Source organism: Ovis canadensis, chromosome 14 (assembly GCF_042477335.2).
Source record: "Ovis canadensis isolate MfBH-ARS-UI-01 breed Bighorn chromosome 14, ARS-UI_OviCan_v2, whole genome shotgun sequence".
Classification (NCBI taxonomy): Eukaryota; Metazoa; Chordata; class Mammalia; order Artiodactyla; family Bovidae; genus Ovis; species Ovis canadensis.
In genome coordinates this window covers 52756387-52781083 of record NC_091258.1, presented here as the reverse complement: position 1 = coordinate 52781083, position 24697 = coordinate 52756387, and the positions used below count along the sequence as shown (strand labels likewise).

The 24697-nt window shown below is 50.2% G+C and overlaps 1 protein-coding gene and 1 non-coding gene across 3 annotated transcripts; one reads left to right on the top strand and one right to left on the bottom strand.

Annotated features, from left to right (window-relative positions):
* The first annotated feature begins 6261 nt into the window (after positions 1–6261).
* On the top strand, positions 6262–6334 carry TRNAM-CAU (transfer RNA methionine (anticodon CAU)). Its single transcript has one exon. It is a non-coding gene; the product is annotated as a tRNA-Met (tRNA).
* A 4087-nt stretch (positions 6335–10421) lies between these two features.
* On the bottom strand, positions 10422–15615 carry TLE7 (TLE family member 7). 2 transcript variants are annotated; one of them, XM_069548952.1, is made up of 9 exons: positions 13921–15615; positions 13785–13807; positions 13560–13618; positions 12869–13081; positions 12520–12761; positions 12177–12318; positions 11890–12043; positions 11081–11154; positions 10422–10781 (listed from the first exon to the last, which is right to left on the bottom strand). In XM_069548952.1, exons 1-9 carry the CDS (start codon positions 14226–14228, stop codon positions 10677–10679), a joined length of 1320 nt encoding a protein of 439 aa, XP_069405053.1. In that variant the 5' UTR covers positions 14229–15615; the 3' UTR covers positions 10422–10676. The 2 variants fall into 2 exon arrangements, with proteins under 2 accessions (XP_069405053.1, XP_069405054.1); XM_069548953.1 differs by lacking the exon at positions 13785–13807 and having other exon boundaries at positions 13921–14228.
* Positions 15616–24697: the final 9082 nt, after the last annotated feature.

Genomic DNA, 24697 nt, shown 5'->3' with positions numbered 1-24697 from the left:
TGGTTCACAGACCAGCAGCATCAATGTCACCTGGGAACTTGTTAGAAATGCAGAAATGCAGGACTCATCCCAAATCTCTTGAATCAGAATCTGCATTTTAACCAGATCCCCAGAGGTTTTGTGTGCATATCAGAGTTTGAGGAATGCTGGCCCTAGTAACCAGAAGGGCCCTTAGGGTGGTCTTAGTCCAGTGCCAAATCTAGTTTAGAAATGCAGAGATTGAAGCAAGAGGGAAAAGTCCATTTTCTCAGCATCACTGGACTTGCACTGGGTGGACTGGCACAGACCTCAAGACACTGACTCCCAGTTAGTACTCTTTTTCCCATAGCACCCAGAACTGGGCCTGGGCATCAGATAGCCATAAATGGTGGTGGGAGTTTGATGGGGTTTTGGAACTTCCCCCATAGCTCTTAGTGCAAGGACAGTGGGTATCCCAGAGATGGTGAAAGTACCATCGGCTCAATGAACTTCTACCCAAATAAACAACTCAACACACACACACGATATCACCCAAATATAACCTCTCACCTTGAGTGACGCTGTGGGACCATCTCTAAATCTAGGAAAACAGAGAAGAGAAAAACATCAGTGTGGACAAAAGTGTAGCCAGGGAAGGCTTCCTGCAGGAGGAAGAAGGTTCCTGGAGGGAGAAGCAGGTTTCAGGCAAAAAGGCCAAGATGAATGGAGGGTATTAACAGGTCAGGAAGGGGATTCAATAAGACGAGGGAACCAAGTAAGTGTTGGGGAGCTGTGAGAGATAAAGCTGGGGTAGGGAAGTGGCTCAGGGCTTCCCTGATAGCTCAGGTGGTAAAGAATCTGCCTGCAATGCAGGAGACCCCAGTTCAATTCCTGGATTGGGAAGATCCCCTGGAGAAGGAATAGGCTACCCACTCCAGTATTCTTGGGCTTCCCTTGGTGGCTCACCTGATAAAGAAGCTGCCTGCAATGTGGGAGACCCCTGGGTTACGAAGATCCCCTGGTGAAGGGAAAGGCTACCCACGCCAGTATTCTGGCCTGGAGAATTCCATGGACTCTATAGTCCATGGGGGTCACAGAGTCAGATATGACTGAGCGACTTTCACTCACTCACTCACTCACTGGGGGAGTGGCTCAGAACATAGACAAGACCCTGAGAGCAGACAGAGGACTGCTTGGTAGAGCTGATTCAGATCCTGGGCTGGAGGCCACAGAGAGCCATAGAAGGTATTGGAACCAGAGGGAAGTCTGGGCCTTGAAAAGGCCTTCTGGGATATTGGACATGGTTCAACGGAAGAAGGGGCTATAGGAACCCTTACCCTGGGAGCTTGCTGAGGGCAAGACTAGAGGCTCATTCATCTCAGGATCACCAGCATTTTTGTAGAGCCTTGGCCTTGGAAGGTCTCCTCCAGCTGACCATATCCATGGGAGGCCAGCCTTCAACACAGGGGCCATTTAAGACTCAAGGTCTAGGTCAGAACAGGAAATGTAAGTCAATGCTCTCGTGACCTTGGGCTTGTTCCATCATAGAGTAGGGACCATAACAGAAATTCCCTCATAAGGTAAGAACTGCCTGTGATAAGACACATTCTACACCTGGTGTCTAGCTGGTGCTCCGTATCATGACGACTCTATTCTACTTCTTAACCGTTGTTGTTCCATGTAAGATAGCACCGCCTTGGTTATCTCTTTGAGCTACTCCTTCGATCTCTTTCCCCTAATTAATGCTAGCATCTGTTGAGTACAACACCCATATCAAAGCACAAGCTCCTTTAATCCTTCAATAATGCTTTGAGATCAGTTCTATTCATTCCCTGATTTAAAGGTGAGAAAACTCAATGACAGGGTTTTACATGCACCCAATAAGGGTTTGAATTGGGTTACTGGATCAAGCACCCCTCTCTTAACCACACTTTCATACAGCCTCCTAATGAGATGGCCCAGGACTCTGTGGCTCCTCCATGACTCTCAAGCTACACATTCTCCCTTAATAACTCCTCCTCTGGCAGTTAAAAGGACCAATCTCAATTTTTTTGTTTTTGGTCTTCATCTTCTTTGATCAACAGACCCACATTTCCAAAGGCCAGTATCTACATGGATGTCTGTCTTCTTCTGAAGCCTAACCAGTCCCAAGTTCCCAGCCCCCTCCTCTAGCCTGAGCCTGGGTAACTCACGCCTTGTACCTCCTAACTTCACTCTGTCTAGAAGGGTGGCCATGCTGGTCTCCATCCCCAGTGTGGGGTCCTGGAGGACACACTGTCGCCCGGTGCCTGTCAAAGACCCGAGCACACTCAACGCAGGACCTACCTATCTCTCCAGTCAGTGTCCCCTCCCTGCCCTCCCATTTTGAATCACAGCACTGTATCCTTCCTTCATCAGGTCCTCTAAGATCTGAAACTTTTCCTGGACCATCCCTTTCCAGCAGGCTTCTCATTCTCCCAACAGTCTTCTCAACTCAGGACTGGCTCCCAACTGCCTCTTAGATTGCTCCCTTCCCCCACATTCCAGAAGCCCAACTGCTCCCTGCCCTCCTGCAAGCTCAGGCCAAATCCAAGCCTGCTTTCAGTTTTGTCCACGCTCTGGCCCCTATGAGAGTTAGTTCCAATTATGTATCTTACTCAGTGAACCATAAACTCCTTGGGGGCAGGAGCTGTGTCTTTTTAACTTTTGTCCCCTTGACACAGATCACAGTAACTAGCACAGAAAACCACTAATAACATATTTGAATAAAAGAATTTGGGGATTCAGTTAAAACAGAGAGTGTCTTGATTCATAGGGAGCATTTTATTAAAAAAAAAAAAAACTAACAACTTGGAAGTTATATGTATTCATGACACAGAAACTTATAAAACTGCCCACTCCCACAGTCCAGATCACTCTGGCCCTTGCATTGCACATCTGACCTGTTTTTTATTCATTTATTTCTGTTTTCACCCACTAATGTGTGTGGGCTATTCAAATACTTCTTGAGCTAATGAATCAAAGAGATGTTAATGGTTACCTGATCCAGGAGAATTTACAGCTGAATACTGGAAATACCTAGGAAGTTTGTTAAAAGTACAATCCCCAAGCCCATTCCCAAAATTTACTGAATCAGAATCTCTAAAGGAAGGTCTGAGGGCTTCCACTGTGATTCATTTGTTTTCAACTTTTAACTTTTCCTTTTAAAGTACTTTTTAGACTTATAAAAGTTGGAAATAATAAAGTTCCCATATACCTTTTACCCAGCTTCCCCAAATATTAACACTTAACCTGCCATGCAATGATCAAAACCAGGAAGTTAATATTGACATATAAACTCATCTACAGACTTTATTCAAATTTATGCAGTTGTCCATTGATGTCCTTTTCAAGTTTCAGTAGCCAATCCAGGATCCCATTGGGCACTCTAGTACCCCCTTCCTAATTCCCCTCCCTCCCCCAATGCCCTTGGTCACATCTCCCAATCTCAACCCCAAATCCTCAGATCTCCCAGTCCTTTTTAGGCCTTTCTATAGAGAACTCTTTCCGGTAATCAATCAATAAGCTAAAACTAGTTCTTGTGTATCTGCTGCAGAGGATTTAGAAAATTCGAGCAACCTCTGCCACAAAGGTAAAGGAATCATCTCAAGGGAAGAGTAAAGATATAGGAAAGTGAAGGAGAAGGAAACATTCTCTGTTGGTTCTGGGCCGCTGAGCAAGAGGAGTTCAGGACAGAGGGGCTTTGTGGGTGACCAATATCAGATTAGGATGTGTGGGTAGGGGGAAGAAAGGCAGGAGCAGAGGCTGGGAGGGGGGCTGGAAGGTTCTGCGTGGATGTGCAGGATGGCGCATGGCCTAACTCTTCCAGCTGAGAGACCAAGCTGCAGAGCCCTGAGAACTATTTCCCCAAATGTTGTGAGGTGCCATTCAGGATTGGGCACAGGGATACTTTGAAAAATGTGTTTAGAGAGATTCCTGGAACAAACCACGTCCTTTGCTCTGCAGCTTCTCAAGGTGGTGGTGGGGGGGGGGGGGGGTTTGAGGGAAAGTGGGGTGAGGGAGGGAAGGGGAGGGAAGGTTGGAGAGAGCTCTGGCCACACAGCTCTCATAGCTTCCGAGGACCTGGCCCGCTGGAGGAAATGCCTGTACCGCAGCCGGTTTCTTCCTTGTTCTCCGGCAGAATTTGTACTAGGCTAGGATGACCCAGAGGGGAAGCCACAAGGTCAAGACTGGGTAGTGGCTGAGAGAGAACAAATGCCAAGCCCTGACTCCCAGCCAAATAAACTCTTTGTTCACTAAACAGGCGCACCGAGTCTAGGCAGGACGTGGCAGGAGAGAGGGTCTTGGGGGTGGGCCCAGAACCTCCTCCACCATCCTTCTGAATGTGGTGTTCCCAGGGGTGGCTCAGATTCTGTCCCTGCATTGCTGAACACCCAGTCAAAGGAGGAGACACACAGGGAACAACTGAGAACAACCTGGAACCACAGGATGCAAATCAGTCACTTAAGTGCCCTGGGAAATCAGAACAGCAAGAGGGAACCAGTGTGAACGGCTGTCCAAGAGATGACCTGAAACCTGCGTTAAGCTAGCACCAAAGCCCTGAAAGGGGCCAGGGGGGGCAAGCGGCTAGACCCACCAGATATGAAAATACACTGTCCCCTGGTGAAAACAATAATGCCACAAGGGCTGAGAGAAAGAATACGCCGCCCAGCCCAAGGTAGTACTGGTACCTTGTAATAATCGTTGGATAAACGGGATGGGGTAGTGATTTCTCGGTAGTCATGCCTTCTGGGCATCGGCGGCAGAAATTCCCGTGAAGAAGGAAGGAAGGAATGCTTTCTGACTTATATGTTCTATGTTATATGTTCTGCCCATCCACTCATTCATCCATCCACCCTGCATTCTTGTGACAATAAGATTTTAAACCCTGCCTAAACTCTGATGCTGGGAGGGATTGAGGGCAGGAGGAGAAGGGAACGACGGAGGATGAGATGGCTGGACGGCATCACTGACTCGATGGACGTGAGTCCGAGTGAACTCCGGGAGTTGGTGATGGACAGGGAGGCCTGGCGTGCTGCGATTCGTGGGGTCGCAAAGAGTCGGACACGACGGAGCGACTAAACTGAACTTGAGAGGGAACGCTCGGAGAAGGCAATGGCACCCCACTCTAGTAATCCTGCCTGGAAAATCCCATGGACAGAGGAGCCTGGTAGGCTGCAGTCCATGGGGTCACTGAGGGTCGGACACGACTGAGTGACTTCACTTTCACTTTTCACTTTCATGCATTGGAGAAGGAAATGGCAACCCACTCCAGTGTTCTTGCCTGGAGAATCCCAGGGACGGGGGAGTCTAGTGGGCTGCCGTCTATGGGGTCACACAGAGTTGGACACGACTGAAGTGACTTAGCAGCAGTAGCAGCAGAGGGAACGCTGCTGCTCTTCTGCTCTCCGAAATGCAATGCTCTGTAGGTAATAAAGACACAAAATGATTCGAAGGAGAAAGCAGAACCACAAGGTTGAATAAACGAGTAAGATGGCAAGTCCAAGGCAATCATGGTTTCTCCCTCCGTCTTTCCAACTGAATTCTCATCCAAGAGTCTTCTGGAATCTTCTCTACCTTCTCCTAATTCATCCCCACTCCTAAGGCCGGCTCAGGGCCTGGAGAGTTCACGCCCCAAATTCTTCCGAACCCCTCTCTCTTCCTCCCGCCCGCCTGCCCTCGCCCCAGGTCCCTTCCCACCCTTCAGGGTCGCCCCCATGCCCATCTGCAGCGGGTGTCGCCCCCTCCAGCCTTCGTCCAGCCGGACACCCGCCGTTGGTCAGCAACACAAGCCCGAGCTCACGCCCCGAGCGCTCCGGCGACAGTGGCCGTCTGGGCGGACGCCCGCAGCGCCGCCCGCCGCTTGCGCCGCCTCCTCCCTGCTCTGCGCATCCCTGCCGCGCGTCCTCCCGCCAAAGCCAGGCGCGTGCGCTCCGGTTTCGCCTGGAGCCTGTGCCCGCGCGGGCCCCTCGCGTGTTCTGCCGCGCCTATTCCTGCTCGCTCCGCAGAACCCCACCGGCCGCGCGCGCCCTTCCACCCACGGCGAGCGCGGCTGCACGAGCCCACCTCCTCTCTCGACCCCCTGAGCTCAAGGCTGGCGCGGGACTCCCTCCCGCCGCAAGACGGCTCCAGTCCCGGAAGAAGAGAGGAGCCGTCCTTCCCCAGCTGTCCCGGGACCCACCGGCGCTCTGCCGGCAAACACCGACTCTTGCTAGGCCGTTAGGCCAAAGGAAGCGGCTTGCAGGCACTTTCCCTTTAGCGAGAAAGAAGGTTCCCTGTTTATCAGCCTTCTTAGCGCAGTGGGCAGCGCGTCAGTCTCATAATCTGAAGGTCCTGAGTTCGAGCCTCAGAGAGGGCATGACGTTTTACTGCCATTCACAGAAAATAATCTGCTTTCCAGGGTGGTGTTTACAGGGGTCCCGCGGACTCAGCAGGTAGAGGGATCCCCACGTGCTGCCAGAGAAGTAAATGCTTAGGTCCACAGAGAGCCCATTCAACCACTAAACCACAGCCACGAGGGTCGATCAATGTCCCATCTTCCTGCGGGGAAATGGATACAGCACTGCTGAGTGATTAAATTCGTCTCACAACATCTGTGAAAAATTTTCCTAAACCATTTCTGACTTCCTTTCCCCCAACTTCCTCTGTGTGCTCCCCTAATGGCTCAGCGGTAAATAATCCGCCTGGAACGCAGGAGACTTGGGTCCAATCCCTGGGTGGGAAAGATCCCTTGGAGAAGGAAATGGCAACCCACTTCACTGTTCCTGCCTGGAGAATCCCATGAACAGAGGAGCCTAACTGGCCCCAGTCCATGCAACTGCAAAAAGGCACCACTTAGCAGCTAGAACACGCCCACCTTCCTCCACTCGGATCCAGGCCGTGTCTGCACATTCTTTTTCTGCTGTCTCCGGAGACTGTAACCTTTCTCCGGTCCAGACGCAGTTTTCAGTTTCTGGGAAGACCTGGGCTGTCAGTGCAAGTCTCCCACGTGGCCCTGGAAGGCAAGGTGAAGCCTGGCACTGATGACCTAGGAATGGCCAAACTTTAGCTTTAGCTAAATCTCCCATTCTTTTTAGATTTTTTTGAATCCTTCAATTTTTGATTATTCAGTTGACAATAGCTTCCAGTTTCTTTGTGATTTAGCCTCTACTAATTATTTAGACATATATTTCTTAATTTCCAAAACAAGGAAATTTCTAGTTTCCATTTTATTGTTTATTTCTATCTTAATTGCATTATGGTCTTAAAATATATTCTGTAAAAATTAAATACTCTGAACTTTATGGCTCAGTATTTAGTCACATCTTCTGTTTGTCATTATTACATAATTTTATTTAGATTAGCATCAAATTAAACAATGTACTGAGTTAATAATAAATTATAAATATAAATAAAACTTATTAATATTACATTATTATACTCTATTATGCCAGTAGTTTTCCTCTATTAACTTGGAAGCTGTACCCTTGTTTAGTATTCTTTTAGTAACTAGTCTTGAAATTACACTACTCTGACTTATCGTGACTACTCTTAACTTGGACTTTACCTTCTTTCCACGAAAGAAGAAAAAGTACAAGTCTCTTATCTTTTTTTTTTTTTTTTTCAGTTTTCTTGGGTATACATCTAGTTGAATTGCTGAGTCATATAACTCTACCTTTAGCATTTTAAAAAGCTACCAAACTGTTTTTCAAAGTGGCTGCAATGAGTTCTATTAATACAATCCCACCAGCAAGTTATGGGGGTTCCAATTTCTCCATAACCCCAGCAAATTTGTTACTGTCTGTCCTCTTTATTCTAGCCATCCTGTTCTTGCAACTTTCCTTTGCACTGTGGGTTTGGTTTGTGTTTCTGTGATAACGTTGAACTTATTCCTTTGCTTATTGCCATCTGTGTACCTTCTTTATAAAAACAGCTATTCAAATCTTCTGCCCTTTTTAAAATCGTTTTTTCTTTTGTTGTTGAGTTTTAAGAATTCTTTACACATTTTGGATATAAATCCCATACCAGAAATATCTTCGCAAAGGTTTTTACCCCTTCTGTAGGCTGTCTTCACTTTGTTAATGGTTTTTCTTGAAGCCAACTCCTTTTTGACAAACATTACCCTTATGGCAGAAGGTGAAGAGGAACTAAAAAGCCTCTTGATGAAAGTGAAAGAGGAGAGTGAAAAAGTTGGCTTAAAGCTCAACATTCAGAAAACAAAGATCATGGCATCCGGTCCCATCACTTCATGGCAAATAGATGGGGAAACAGTGGAAACAGTGTCAGACTTTATGTTTTGGGGCTCCAAAATCACTGCAGATGGTGATTGTAGCCATGAAATTAAAAGACACTTACTCCTTGGAAGGAAAGTTATGACCAACCTAGATAGCATATTCAAAAGCAGAGACATTACTTTGCCAACAAAGGTCCATCTAGTCAAGGCTACGGTTTTTCCAGTAGTCATGTATGGATATGAGAGTTGGACTGTGAAGAAAGCTGAGCGCCGAAGAATTGATGCTTTTGAACTGTGGTGTTGGAGAAGACTCTTGAGAGTCCCTTGGACTGCAAGGAGATCCAACCAGTCCATTCTAAAGGAGATCAGTCCTGGGTGTTCTTTGGAAGGAATGATCCTAAAGCTGAAACTCCAGTACTTTGGCCACCTCATGCGAAGAGCTGACTCACTGGAAAAGACTCTGATGCTGGGAGGGATTGGGGGCAGGAGGAGAAGGGGATGACAGAGGATGAGATGGCTGGATGGCATCACCGACTCGATGGATGTGAGTTGGTGATGGACAGGGAGGCCTGGCGTGCTGCAATTCATGGGGTCACAGAGTCAGACACGACTGAACAACTGAACTGAACTAAACTGAACTGACCTTGAAGAAATAAACAATGCATATAGAGTTGAATCTGTCCTTTTTATCCTTTTATGATCCAGTTTCCCTACTTTAGTCTCCAGAAATTACCCACCTTGTGAATTTGATCTTTAGAATTCCCTACCTTTTAAAAATACTGTGTAAAAAATATATAGACACTTGGAGTCTAATTGTTACTATAGCCCAGGACAGGACTACTGTTGGACCCTACTCTGTATATTTTTCCATGGAAGCTAAATAAATATATTATTGAAAGGCACAATGGCTATAGCAGGAGTCAGCAAACTACAGCCAGCAGACCAAATGTGACCCACTGCTTATTTTTAAAAACAAAGTTTTATTGGCACACAGTCACATTCACATATGTGAATGCTACAACAGAGCTGAGCAATTGCAAAAAGGCCTAAAATATTTACTCTCTGGCCCTTTAAGTAAAAGTTTGTTATTTTCAGAGTTATAGTGACAAATTCATAACATGTATAACAATTCAAATACAAGTTTATTTTTCTCCCCTGAAATATTCCAAAGGGGGAAGCTCTTCTCCATGTTTGATTTGGGGACACAGGATGCTTTCATCTCATTGTTTTGTAATCCCCTTGGACTTTCACATCACTTGCCTGGAGCTGGTAGAAGGAGACAGCGAGCCTGGAGGGGACATCCCCCTACTCCTTAGGTCTTGGCCCAGAAAGGAGGCACATTCTTCACTCGTTATCTGTCAGCACGAACCAGTACTGGACAGTATCTCAATGCAAAGGATGGTATAATTGGTCCCAGGCTTTGTGCCTCTTCCAGGTGAATTTTAACCTACAAACTTTAGTAGGCTACTACCTGTCTCAGCCCAGAGAAGGCAATGGCACCCCACTCCGGTACTCTTGCCTGGAAAATCCCATGGACGGAGGAGCCTGGTGGGCTGCAGTCCATGGGGGTCGCTAAAGAGTCAGACACGACTGAGCAACTTCACTTTCACTTTTCACTTTCGTGCATTGGAGAAGGAAATGGCAACCCACTCCAGTGTTCTTGCCTGGAGAATCCCAGGGACGGGGGAGCCTGGTGGGCTCCCGTCTATGGGGTCGCACAGAGTTGGACACGACTGAAGCGACTTAGCAGCAGCAGCTCTCTCAGCCATGTCAACTCCAAGCAGAGGCTGGAGTAAAGCAGGCCTATATGGCTTGATTCAGGGAGCTGGGTCTTTTTCAGTTTGGTGAAGGCCACCCAAAATATCACATCCACCAACATGAGAAGATGCCCTGAAACAGACAGGCAGCTTCTGACTGGCACCAGATGCCAGACTGAGAATCAAAACCTTGGCTATGGTTAGATCAGCTCCTGGAGTTTTAACCTGCATCAAGAGTTGAGCTTTGTTGGTCTACCAGCATCCTGATACAAACTGAAAGTTTGTACGTGGACATACGTTGCTTCCTGAGCTTTCTTAAGAGTCCAAGAATTCCCTGATACCCCTAAAAAGAGTTATAAACAAAACTAAGTATGGTCTAAAATGTTTTACCCACTCAGGAATTTGCTGAAAGGGGGTATAAGCAATCCATCATGATGAGTTTGTTGTTTAAACAACTGACCACACACCCAAGCCACTTTGGTTTTTGCTTTTCTATTTTATTAATTACAAAATCCAGAAATCAGTGGTAGAAAAATAACAAAGGAAAAATCCTTAAGCTGTATAATAAAAACCTGGAGGGCAGGCTAGGAATGTGCTGGGCAAGAGGGGAATGGACAGATAACCAACACATGAGGAGAAGGAGGGGGAGTGGCAGGTGTCAGAGTGGCCCAGCGCCCCAAGGTCACCCTCCCAGCATGCTGGCCTTCGTTGGGTCTTCACCAGCGGGACCTTCAATACAAGAGCTGGTAAACCGTGGCACTATTCTTGGAGCCTGTGACCACATACTGGTTGTCAGAAGATACGTCACAACACAGGATGTGTGCGGACTCCTCTACCTGGAGGGAAAGAGAGGCCACGGAGGAACAACACGCGGGGTGTTTCAGGCGTCATACAGGGCTCTTTTCAAGGCTCCATGTAGACCTGAGGCTTGGCCCAGAGGCCAGGCTAGGTTCGGGGCTCAAGGTGGAGCCCAGGAGTTCCCAGGGCCTTGAGCCCTCATCCCCCTTGATGTACTCAATGGCCCTGGGTGCCATCTCAGAGGTACTCTCCAGCACTATCTCTGGGGCCCCACCATCTGGGGTCTGGGGTTTGTGAGCTCCAAGTGCCTGGGTTTGTACAGCCCTCCACCCAGTACCTGAAACAATCTATGCAGAGAAGGTGCAGCTATGCAGCGGATCGTCTCATTCATTGTGGCCACAAAATAACTCCCTGGCAGAGAAAAGACAGATGGAGGGGGCACAGACCACACCTGCCTTCCAGCCCCAGCTCTGCTCCCAACGATACCAGGGAAGGAACCACTCGTTCTCTGCCTCAGCTTCCCCCATCTATAAAACTCAGAGACATGACCCAAACCATTCCATCTTCAGCCTGCTCCCTCCTGCCACACCCAGATTCCCAGGGGGAGAGTCACTGAACAACAGGCCAATCACATGGGGCTTCGTTCCTCTTGTCTTTGGTTGGTGTCTTTGGGCTGTGGTTCCGTGTAGGAAGCTACCATTACAGACAGAGTCAGAGAAGCAGAGGGAACGAGCAGAGGAAGAAGGGAGGAAAGAGACTTCCCTGGTGGTCCAGTGGCTAAGACTCTGCACTCCCAACGCAGGGGGCCCAGATCCAATCCCAGGTCAAGGAACTAGACAGATCCCACACGCTGCAACTAAGAGCTTGCCTGGCGCAACTAAGGCCTGGTACAGCCAAATAAATCAGTGATAAGAAGAAGAAGAAAGAAGAAAACTTAGCCATGCCAGCAGGGGAGAAAAACGGGTGGTGGGAGGAAGCAGAGGCGAAGGCAATGGGAAGGTGGCCGGAGACCTTGGTCCGGCCAGTTCTGGGGCCAAAGAGCGGACAACTGAACAGTTTGAAAGGAAGCCGGGCCCAGACTCCCCAGATGAGCAGACAGCTTGTCAGGCGACGGGGCACCCAGAGGGTCGGGGTCTGCTCACTCACCACAGGAGGCAAACTTGAGATTGTGATGGTAGACGTATTTCTGTAGGACAGCCTTAAACTTTTCCTTCCGGTTTGTGTGCACAATTACGATGTCACTCATTCTCAAGCCTACTAACAACCACTCCTCACTGGGGTCATGGGTGATGCTGAGGATCTGTCAAGGGAGGAGGTTGGGGGTCAGCACTCAAAGAGGCCATGCCCATCATTCATCCACCCCACTTCTGCAGGCACCCACAGCTCCCGGACCCCAGGGACTGCACTCAGACCCGCGGTAGCCATGCGGGCACCTCATGCCGTAAATCTTGTTGCTGCAGCCTCTGGTAGCTCCTCAGGTCCCAGGAATATAGTTTGGTGTCTTCACCTCCTGTCCAGAGTTTATTGCCTGTGATGTCCACACACTGGGATCCGTATATGGGGACTTCATGCTTCCTGGTGGGAAAACAACTCAGAGGTTCGTGCATCGGTTGAACCCTCAGAAGTCTGGGGCCCAGGAAGTCCCTAGATACGCAGCCCATATGTGTCCTCCACACGGACTCACCTCGTCCTACTGCAGAGGAGGAAGTGAGGTAGGGCAAGCAGCCCAAGCTTCCCAAAAGCCTCACCATTGCACCTCACCCCCTGGGGTCATACCTGATCAAGATTTGGTTCTGCAAATCCCAAATTTCAACAAATCCTTTGAAACAAGCCACGCAGATCTGGGCGTTGGAAGAGAGAGCCAAGGAATAGCACACAGGGCCGGTGGAGGCCAGCTGTGCCCTGACACGGGGGGTGGGTGCCAAGTCCCAAAGTGTCAGGCTCTGGGACAGACCCCCCGTGATCAGGCTCCGCTCATCGGGGAACAGCTTGCAGGTGAAGACACAGCTGTCACGGTCCTGTTGGAAGGGCCAACATTCTCAAATGGTCTCTAGGAAGCATGGGCTCTCAGTGTCAGGACAGAGGTCATCCCCAAGCTCCCCTGGCCTTCTGGAGGACCCCTCACCTGGAAGTTGAGCTGGGCCCGGGGCGCCTGGTCCCAGGCATGCAGGGCACTCTCATCCCACACTCTGATGTAGCCGTGGCCACACGTGTACACGTGGTGAGTTGAGCCGCTGACAGCCACTGCATAGACTTTCTTCCCGTGGCGGAGTCGGCCAACCTTCCAGGACTTATGTGGGGCCCTCTGCCTAACCACCACATCGTCTGGAACGGGAGGCTGGGGTGGCCCCCAAAGGGTCACAGCCTTGACCTGCTCTCATCGATGGGGGCCAGCCTGTTCCTAAGCCTGAATCCACCAGCCCCTCTCTGATCCTCAGCAGGACCGTGTCCTCAACTGGGGTCCCCAGACCACTGGCATCCTTCCACCAGGCCAGGGTGGCCTCCCTGACAAACAGGCCATATCTCAGACACTTCTGAGTTCAGCGATGACAGCAGAGCCTGGCTCAGAGTCCCTCTGAGGAGGTCACTCTAAATGCGACCCTGACAGCTGAGGCCCTACACACTGGTGACAGAAGGAGGGCAGCCCGGGTCCAAAGAAGCAGGGGCTCCATGCACCCACCACCCATGCGGGACAGAGTAAGGGCACAGACACACCACACGCCCTCACCCTCTTCCTACTTCCTTCTTGTTGGGGCAGGAGAGGGGAATAGGAAGGGAAAGATGCCAGGTTGAAAAAAAAAAAAAAAGACACGTACAATTGCTCTGAGGAATGACAAGACTTCTTCAGCAGGACCAGGCGAAGGACAAGGCTGACCTACAGGGAGAGACCAGTGGCCACCCGCTCAGAGAGGTAGGGTCTGGCAGCAACAGCATCACAGGACCCAGGGAGAAGGCTGCTCTCACGCCCCAAGGTACCCCCACTCTGAAGCCCAGCTGCTGGCTGCACCCTGCCTGCTCACACCATCCCAGCTAGGACTTACCAAACTCCGTTCCTGGTGGGGGGCTGTGACACAGAGAGGAAAGAGGGAGGAGACGGACGGGAAGTGAGATGGGTGGAGACTCCCTCTCCAGAGCAAGTTCACCGCCCCAGGCCAGCCTGGTTCAAGGGAGACTTACCTGAAACCACATGCTGCATCTTCGGATTCTGCCTTGGAGAGCCAAGTGGCTGGCAGCTCAGATCCGTCCAGGGCCTGGGGGGCCCACTGCTGGGGACTCGCACAGGTCATCTCTTGATAAGCTGGGCCGTGCTGCCTCAGGGAGCCCAGGGGCTGCTCCGGGGGACTGCACACCTCGCCCAGCTGAGACCGTGGATGGTGCTCCAGCTGGGAGGAAGCATCAGGGCTCTCTGGCATGTCCCCCATCTTCTCAGGCTCATCATAAATTGGGAGCACACCGAACGAGGCCTCTTCCTTCTCTTCACTCATGGTTTTCGGTCAATGAAGTGCCTGAGCCTCCTGGTTCCAGGGCTTGAGAAATGAATGAGTTTGTCACACAGATCCTGAGTCCCCAATTCGTCCCGATCCCCTGCAGCAAAGGAGAGAAGAGATGCTGACGTGTGGATGCGATCTTTGGGGTCTACTGAGAAGACCGTGAGAACACTCCTCTGAGGGAGAGGATTCGCCATTGGTCACAAACTCACTTTTGATACTAAATGTTGGCAGCGATGGTGCTGAGGGTGAAACGTCACTTGAACACTTTGAGATGTTAAAACAGTACCCAGGTGTGTGTTTTGTTTTTCCTTCTAGACACACAGACTGCACTTCTATCCTCTAAAATCAAACTCACCCTTTAATCTGAACGTACAGATCAGGCCATTGGCCTGATCAGTGGCCTTGAGCGCACATACACTGTTGAGCAATGATCGTGCTTGTGTGCTCAGTACAGTCCAACTCTTTGCAACCCCATGGACTGTAGGCCACCAGGCTCCTCTGTCCATGGGATTCTCCAGGCAAGAATACTGGAGTGGGTTGCCATTTCCCACTCCAGAGGATCTTTCTGACCCAGGGATCGAACCCATGTCTCCTGCACTGGCAGGCAGATTCTTGACCACTGCATAGCGTTTTCAAATGAGGGTTCATCCACCGGGTAAAAGAAACATGAGGCCACAGGAAACCATACACATGTCACGGGGTCTCTCTCCCCTAGAGGGGACAGCATGGAAGAACTCTGGTCATGCAACAAGCCTCAGGCGAGGCTGCAGAAGGATGAAGAGGTTGGCTGGTGGGGATTTACTTTCCCATCCTAGGAGTTAATTCTGAGAACTGAATGCAAACTTCCATGTGGAATACTCAGAATGATACAGAATGAAGGCCAGTGGCAAACACTTAATACAAGGAAGATAGTGCGTTTATCTCAGGGCTGTGCCAGGGACTAGAGCTTTGAGAATTGAAGACAAACCAAATGCCTTCCTTCAGGCTGCCCAAAAGCCAACCCCAGAAGTCCCAGGCGAGACCCAGCATTCCACTGAGAGGACAGATCAGAAGCTGTAGGGACAAGACGACAGGCAGGGCTGAAGACGGGATCTTCCAGTTGGAACCAATGCCTTGAGAACCAGGCTCGGTCCTCAGCTCTCAGATACCATGAGGCGCCCAGGTTGCCTGCCCTTGGGAAGCTCCTCCTGACACTTGGTGGTTTCACTGTGCCTGTGGACCCACATAGCTGGTCCCATTGCATCCACACACCTGTGCGGGCCACATGTGACAGACTTTAAACACTGAGGTTCTGAGTGGGTAGGCAATCAGCCAGAAAGCACAGAGAAGAGTTTCAAATCCTGCTGTGTCTGGCTCTCAACCATCTCCTTTCTTCCTTCCCATCAGAGGAAGGAGGGTACTATCCACCACTGTCTCGATGTAGTTACCTAATCCCCAGCAGTCCCACTTTTAGGAATTTATCCTCAAGTTACCCTCAAATATAAGCTAAATAATCTATGTCTAAATGGAAGCATTATAGCATTGCTTGTGATAAATGACTGGACGAACCCAAAATCTGTAAGAAACAGTGGTAAAATAAGTCACAGTCATATGTGTAAAGTGGAATATGACACAACTGTGAAAAAGAATAAGGACGCTGATGTCTGGACGCGGAAAATTCCAAGGGAAGTTAATGGGGAATGAGTGGATTCAATGTGTATAATGCACAGCTTGGGTGTAAAAGGATGGAAATTATAACCTATCTTTGCATATGCTTGTATAGACTTAAGAAATTAGGAAGGGTGCTGCCCTTAGGAATAGAAATTGACAAGTAGGAAAGAGGAATGGCAGGAGGATGTCACTGCAAAACTTGGGATATATTTGCCTGCCTGTGGCTCTTTAGACCTAAATTAAAATTGTTGGACCATGAGCCTTTTTCCTCAACCAGGTCCTTTCTTTGTCATTTTCCCCAACTGTCAATTTGAGGTTCTCATGATTCTTAATTGCTGTTATTGTTTAATTGCTAAGTTGTGTCCAACTCTAAGACCCCAAGGACTGTAGCCCCCCGGCTCCTCTGTCCATGGGATTCTCCAGGCAACAATACTGGAGTGGGTTGTCATTTCCTTCTTCAGGGGATCTTCCCCACCCAGGGATCAAACCCAGGTCTCCTGCACTGGCAGGCGGATTTCCCACCACTGAGCCACCAGGGAAGCCCAATTCTTAATTACTTGTTTAAATAATTCAGCAAACTTGCCAAGACATGCAGCAGTCTCCTTTAACTGGGACACCAGGTCTGGGTTGGCCATGAGGGTGGTGGAAGGGCAGAGCACACACCTTTCCAGCCAGGGGGATGGGGATGCACAGAGAGAGACGGGCAAGAGCCCAGGCCCACGGGTGGGTAAAGCTTAAAGGCAGTGAAGCCATTTAGACAGGATTTCATGGGTGAGAAGGATTACATCCTAAGAATAAGACAAGGCTTTCTAAAGTGTCCAAGGAAGAGTCAGCATCCCCAATTCCCTTCTCTGCTCTACCCTCAGAACTGGGAATAAAGGCAACTCTCTTTCTCAAGCTTCAACACAAAATGCTAGAGCAGAGATTCACCCTGCCAGCAAGACGAGCACTCACCAGTCCCTCACAGCATGCAACTCACCTCCGTAGGCAGGTAAGACCCTGGAGACAGGAGGTGAGAACTGCACACATCTGGTTAGTAATGGGAATCTCTTCCTCCAGCTTCATCCACCCCTCCCTCATTCAGGCACTGCCCCTTGTGCTGCAGGCTGCTAGTTCAGACTAATTGATAATTAAGCCCTGGGTCAGGTGTAGGGCCCTGGATGGCTCATCAGTTACCAGGCGTGACCTCAGCCACCGCAGAGCTGGGCTGCCTTTAGTGATAAGGCAGGGATAAGAGTCCTGGGATAAGACTGGGATCTGCCCAATAAATTCACGGCAGGAGGCCAGGTGCAGTGAGACATTTTTCAAGGAATGGGTTCGGGGCACCCCATGTGAGCCAGTGTTTGCGCAAAGATGGAGAGCTGGGTGGAGCTACACCTAGAAGCAGTTTCACATTCTCATCTCCAGGTGAACCCCCTGGACACAGCGAGGCCAGCCCTGTCACCTCTCATCTCTCACCAGTCTCTCTCAGAAAGTGAGGATCAGGGAACTCTTCTCTGCGGAGGCCTCATCAGTGATTCTTACATTGGAGTGCTCAACACCTGGAGGGCTTGTTAAAACCCAGCACTGAGCCCACCCCAGGAGATTCTGATTCTGCGGCCCTGGGGTGGGATCTGGCTCTAGGTGAGTGATCACACCATCACGATTATCTGGGTCATGAAGATCTTTTCTGTATAGTTCTTCTGTGTATTCTTGACACCTCTTCTTAATATCTTCCGCTTCTGTTAGGTCCATATCATTTCTGTCCTTTATCAAGCCCATCTTTGCATGAAATGTTCCCTTGGTATCTCTTGTTTTCTTGAAGACATCTCTAGTCTTTCCCATTCTATTGTTTTCATCTATTTCTTTCCATTGATTGTCGAGGAAGGCTTTCTTATCTAGCCTTGCTATTCTTTGGAACTCTGCATTCAAATGGGTATATCTTTCCTTTTCTCCTTTGCCTTGCGCTTCTCTTCACATCCTAAAGGAAATACATCCTAAAGGAAATCAGTCGTGAATATTCACTGGAAGGACTGATGCTGAAGCTGAAACTCCAGTTCTTTGGCCACATGATGCAAAGAAATGACTCTTTTAAAAAGACCTTGATACTGGGAAAGACTGAAGGCGGGAGGAGAAGGGGATGACAGAGGATGAGATAGTTGGATGGCATCACTGACTCAATGGACATGAGTTTGAGTAAGTTCCGGGAGTTGGTGATGGATAGGGAAGTCTGGTGTGCTGCAGTCCGTGGGGTCGCAAAGAGTTGGACACAACTGAGGGACTGAACTGAACTGAACTGGTGTGGAGTCTGAGACTTGATATTTCTAGCAACTTCCCCAGTGAGGGTGACGCTGCTGCTAGTGGTCTGGGGACCCCACTGGAGAGGCACCGCCTAAATCCCTCTGTTTGGTGGTCCTTTCCTGGCAGGAGGGGAAGGGGTGACGAGCCCGGACCTCTCCTGCTCTGCTCCTCTTGTTCACCTCCAGTCATGGCCCACCCCTCCCACTGAACACACTCACTTCTGTTCTGCTTTTTCTCACTTGTTGCCTTCCTTCTTTTGAAGTGTAAGTACTGAAATTGCTGCTGCTTACAAAGAAATCTTTTACCACCCCTGACTTCCAATATCCAAAGCTCTCTGTCTCTCCCTTTCTCTCTCCCCACTCATGAACACAGCCCTGTCTCCAAAACTATTATCGCTGCCTATGGTCTTCTAGATAATGCCTGTATTTAAGGTCTATCCCTAGGTGACTTCCCTAGTGGTTCAGTGGCTATGACTTGATGCTCCCAGCTCCCAACACAGGGGGCCCAGATTTGATCCCTGGTCAGGGAACAAGATCCCACATGCAGCAGCTAAACGATCCCACATGCTGCAACTAAGGCCGGGTGCAGCCAAATAACTAAATATTAAAAAAAAAAAAGATGGAGAATTGTCCCTGTCGAGGCTCCATGTTTCCACCCTCATGCTGTTTGTTCTCTCATCTAGGACCTCTGTTTTGAAAAAAAAAAAAAAATTATGAAAAATTTAAAAAAGACCACGTCTGTCACTTTCAGACAGCCTGCCAGCCTGAGAGAGGCCAGTGAGAGGACCCCAGTGGTCAGCGAGGCAGCCCCTGGAGAAGAGGGTTCATAGAAGGGGCCTAGGGTCTGGATCACAATCCAGAACACTGCTGGGCACTAGACGTTCATTTCCTGCGTCATCATCACAGCCCACTCTCAGAGCTGACCCAGGAGGGAGGTTACACTGAAGGGAGCTAATGCTTTGAGAGTTTGAATAACTTGCTCAAGATCACACAGCAAGGAAGGGCTAGAGTTAAGAGTTTGAGACCAGGTTTGCACAACCCCACACAGCCTTCTATTGGAGTGCAGGGAGATGGAGGACAATAGGAACAGGGGCCACTTGGCTGCAGCAGCCTGGAGGGGTGCTTCCCGGGCACTCTCAGGACAGACTGAGAACACTAAGAGCTGAACTGTCAACTTCTGATAAGAATGGGAGTGGGGACTTGCCTGGCGGTAAAGAACCTACCTTCCAAGGCAGGGGATATAGGTTTGATCCTTGTTGGTGAACTAAAATTCCACAGGGCAACTAAGCCCACGCATGCATCACAACTACTGAAGCCCATGCACCCTAGAGCCTGTGCTCTGCAACGAGAGAAGCCACCACAGTGAGAAGCCCACCCACCACAACTAGAGAGTAGCCCCTGCTCACCTCAACCAGAGAAAGCCTGTGCACAGCAAGGAACAGCGGTGCACAGCAAGGAACAGCTGTGCACTGCAACAAAGACCCAGAGCAGCCAAAACCACTCACTTAAACAGAATTACCATATGACCCAGCAATTCCACTCCTACGTATATACCTAAAAGAACTGAAAACAGAGGCTCAAACAGATTTTTGTATACCAGTGTTCACAGCAGCATTATTCGCAATAGCCAACAGGTACAAACAAACAACCCAAGAGTCCATCAACAAACGGATGGATAGGCAAGACGTGCTTTATCCATACACTAGAATATCAGTCGCCAATAAAAATAAAGGAAGGACACATACACGCTACAACTTAGATGAACCTTGAAAACATTACACGACGTAAAAAAACAGACACAATAGCTCCATATTGTATGAGGCCATTTACATGAAATACCCAGAATGAAAATGAAAGTGTTCTTCAGTCAGTCGTGTCCAATTCCTTGTGACCCCATGGACTATAGCCCTCCAGGCTCCTCTGTCCATGGAATTCTCCAGGCAAGAATACTGGAGTGGGTTGCCATTCCCTTCTCCAAGAGATCTTTCCGATACAGAGATCAAACAAGGGTGTCCTGCATTGCAGGCAGATTCTTTACCATCTGAGCCACAACAGAGATCGGAGACCATTTACATGAAATACCCAGAATAGTCAAATCTATATATAGAGAAAACAGATTAGTAGTTTCTAGGGATTGGAAGGTGGGGATGGGGGCACAGGGAGCAACTGCTTAATAGTCATGGGATTCTTTCTGGGGTGATGAAAAGGTCTGAAACTAGATAGTAGTGATCAGTGCACTGTGAAAGTACGAATGCCACTTTAAAATAGTTAAAACGGTAAAGTTCATGTTACGTGTATCTTACCACAATTAGAAAACCAATGAAAACAGACTTTGTGTCAATGAATTAGAGGCCGTGCAAGTCCCAATAGGTAGCATTTTCCCCTTCTTCCTCTTCATCCACCAAACCCCAAACAGTTTAGCTGGTAGTTTTCTCACCTTTGCTTTGGTAAGAGAAGAACCAGCAAGATGCAGGTAGGTACCCCTCCGTGCCCAGAGACCCTGGCCAGAGACAGTCTAATGGGCAAGGACTTGTTCGCCCTCTGGTGGGCAATCAAAGAGCAACCCAATTCTAACCACTTAGCATCTCTTCATGGGAAATAGATGGGGAAACAGTGTCAGACTTGATTTTTGGGGGCTCCAAAATCACTGCAGATGGTGACTGCAGCCATGAAATTAAAAGACGCTTACTCCTTGGAAGGAAAGTTATGACCAACCTAGGTAGCATATTCAAAAGCAGAGATATTATTTTGCCAACAAAGGCCCGTCTAGTCAAGGCTATGGTTTTTCCAGTAGTCATGTATGGATATGAGAGTTGGACTGTGAAGAAAGCTGAGCGCGGAAGAATTAATGCTTATGAACTGTGGTGTTGGAGAAGACTCTTGAGAGTCCCTTGGACTGCAAGGAGATACAACCAGTGCATTCTAAAGATCAGTCCTGGCTGTTCTTTGGAAGGAATGATGCTAAAGCTGAAACTCCAGTACTTTGGCCACCTCATGCAAAGAGTTGACTCATTGGAAAAGACTCTGATCCTGGGAGGGATTGGGGGCAGGAGGAGAAGGGGATGACAGAGGATGAGATGGCTGGATGGTATCACCGACTCGATGGATGTGAGTTTGAGTGAATTCCGGGAGATGGTGATGGACAGGGAGGCCTGGCGTGCTGCAATTCATGGGGTCGCAAAGAGTCGGATGACTGAGCGACTGAACTGAACTGAACTGAAGATATTTGTATTCACATCCCAAAGTATTTGATGGTTGTACTCAGGGTGCCACTCCCCCAGCCTGGAATTTCTCTTTCTGCAGGAGAGCCTCCAGAGAATTGACTAGGGCTCCTACTGTGGATGAAAATGTTACAACCATATAAACACAGGCATGAAACACTTCTTCCCTTACTAATTCACTGACATTACCCACTCAACAGAAATTATTCACAGGCAAGTTCCACCCAGCTTGTGAATGTTGGAGGTGGTGTTGGAACTGTGGTGTTGGAGAAGACCCTTGAGAGTCCCTTGGACTGCAAAGAGATCCAACCAGTCATCCTAAAGGAAATCAGTCCTGAATATCACTGGAAGGACTGATGCTGAAGCTGAAACTCCAATACTTTGGCCACATAATGTGAGGAACTGATTCATTGGAAAAGACCCTGATGCTGGGAAAGATCGAAGGCAGGAGGAGAAGGGGACGACAGAGGATGAGATGGTTGGATGGCATCACCAACTCAATGGACATGAGTATAAGTAAGTTCCAGGAGTTGGTGATGGACAGGGAAGCCTGGTGTGCTGCAGTTCATGGGGTCACAGTCACACATGACTGAGGACTGAACTGACATTCTGGCCTCGCCCAATGAGTTACCCACAATGAGCTTGTGGTCCGCAAGGTGAGTCAGTAAACCAGCAGCTCCAAGTAGGGAAGGCAGAAAATGATATTAATTAGACGGAGGTGAGGTGAGGACCCAGAACAGGGGACACAGTGCTAACCAACCAAGGAGATCAGGGAGGCCAGCAAAGGGGATATGGCCTTTGGCTTAGGTGTGTGAAGGGGGAGGGGAAAAGTTCTCCAGGTAAAGGACACTCCTCACAGTTCCTGGGTCCCTTTGCTTCCTCTCTCTTCCTTCCTTCCTGTCCTGAGGAGCCTCCAACTCACCACTCCTTACTTTGAGCCCTTCCCAGGAGAGCATGGTGGTGGGTCCCACCTCCCCCATCTTGTAGGTTCTTCCTACCCATCTCACCCCCACAGCCTGGCTACTGAACGCCTGTGTTCTCAATTCTGTATTTCACTTTTCCTGATGGAACGACCTCTTACCTCCCAAGGGATGTTTAGGCAAAGCCCTTTCCCCTTACTCCCAGGGGCCTGGAACTGACCCCTCCTCGAAGTTCCACAGCAGTTCTATTTACCTGCGCTCACCTGGTGGCTCAGATAGTAAAGAACCCACCTGCAACATGGGAGACCCAGGTTCAATCCCAGGGTTGGAGGACAGCATGGCAACCCACTCCAGTATTCTTGCCTAGAGAATCCCCAAGGACGGAGCAGTCTGGCGGGCTACAGTCCATGGGATCGCAAAGAGTCAGACACAACTGAGCAACTAAGCACGGCACGCAGTCCTACAGAAGCTCTATATTGTGTTCACAATATAAGCCTCGAGTCAGATTTCATGGGGGGTAGGAGTGAGGGTGGAAATACCTTGTGCTTCTTTTAAGAAAAGTTTGCAATGCCTTCTATGCATCCTTCTGACTGACCTGCAGAACTCGGGGTCCTGGCCGCACACAGTCTAATTTCGCGGCTTCACGCACCCCAGCATTCTCCCAACCCGACTCCCCACCCCGCGCCCTGGTCTCTAAGATCGTGTCCTCCCCCACCCCCACTCCGCGGATCAACAGGAGACTTACCGTCAAGGGCTCAGACCCGCTGCCCCAGGACTCCGCCCGGGAGACTCCCCAGGACCTGAGCAGGGAGAGCCGGCCCGCGCCAAGGTGACCCCGGCAACCTCGCGCTCCTAGTTCGTTTCTTCCCGCCCTGCAGTGAGCGGACCGGCCGCCGGGGGCAGCAGGGGCCAAGCTGGCGGTCTGTTCGTCTTAATGGCTGGCTCCTCGTGCCCACAGCGCCGGCCTCCGAGCCCTGGACCCGCAGGCCCGTCCTCTCCGCTCTCACTCACTTCGAGGCCAAAACAGAATCCCAGGGCGACAAGGCGCGCGCCCAAGGGCGACGGGAAGGGAGGCAACCACTGGAGGCGGCCACCGGCTGCCGGCGCCGCACGTCTATGGCCCACGACGGATGGGACCGAGAGCCTCAGGCCCCCACCTGCAGCAGGTGGGCCCCGGAGCCCCGGCCAGCACGGCTGGCAGATGCGTCAGACCCTGGGCAGGACGACCCCTTACCTTGGCGAGCCGAGGAGAGGGGCGAGAGAGGTGAATGCGGCCGCGCCGCTGGAAGGGCTTCCTGGAGGCTGGGCTTCGGCTGAGTGTGGGTGGGATTTCAGTGGCCAGGAGCGTGGGGGGGGCGGGGGGGGCACGTTTCAGGGGCACTGGAAACACTTGAGCACTGACCTGCGCAGGGCAGGGGCTGGTGAGCGGGGAGAGGAGGGTAGGAAACCAGAGCCGGAGCGGGACCCAGAGTCGGCCCCGGGAAGCCCAGGAGCAGGCGGAGAACGCCGGGTCCCCGCAGAGCGGGCTCAGACCTCGGGCGGAAGCCCCAGGAACCCTGTGAGGTGTGGGATTTGCTGAGACCACGTGGTCTGTGGTGCGAATAGGGCCCGAGAGAAGGCGGAAGGGACTGCAGGGAGCTTGCGGCGAAGAAGACCGAAGTTCGCTCCTCTCGGATTCCCCAGGCACTTCGGTAACCCTGGCCTGTGGATGGGTCCGCAAATGTTCAATTGAACTGAATGGACTGTGTAACGGAAGGGGTGTCCTCAATTCCTTGCCAGAAGAAAGCACAGCAGAGTGGGGCTATGGTCTGCGAAGAACAGGGATGTCAGAGGTGGAGAGGTCATAGGAACATCTTAGGAGCCTCTTCTCAGAACCCCCGGCCTCACCACAAGGAGAGGGCTGCCACCCAGGGGAGGTCTTGTCCCTCCCCACCCACCCCCACCCCGACCAGATGTCACAGAAGCCCTGCCTCCACCCATTGCACACACCCTCCCTCCCTGATTGGGCCTCTGCTCACCAGGCTTCCCAGACCTACTGGATGCCCGGAAGCAGCCATGTTTTCTTCTGAGCCTCAGTTTTCCCTCCTGATCTGGACAGGGCAGGATCAGGTATTCTCTGAGGTCCCCTCCAGTGTGACAGGCCTGGGCAGAAGGGTGCCCTCTGCTGCAGGGATGGAACATGCTTACCTGGACTGAGAGAGACACTTGATTTAATCCTGACCCTTCCAGGCTCATGTCTCCCGTTGAGAAAAGTGCTTTTGCGAGGTCTCTAGCGCCATGGCTCTTCTTAGTCTCTGGAAGGCCTCGACTGGACCCAGGCAGCTTCTTCGCTGGAGTAGTGAACATCGAGGCGACAGGTGTCAGGACTTCTGGGCCGTAGGGGCCACATGACT

Bases quoted from the DNA above. Each gene is read 5' to 3' on its own strand.
- TLE7 (XM_069548952.1), bottom strand. From the start codon at position 14,228: ATGAGTGAAGAGAAGGAAGAGGCCTCGTTCGGTGTGCTCCCAATTTAT. The intron at 13,808-13,920 runs GTAAGTCTCCCT...TCTGTGTCACAG, and splicing joins GATGCAGCATGTGGTTTCAG to CCCCCCACCAGGAACGGAGT. The intron at 12,044-12,176 runs GTGCCCGCATGG...CTCCCTTGACAG, and splicing joins AACAAGATTTACGGCATGAG to ATCCTCAGCATCACCCATGA.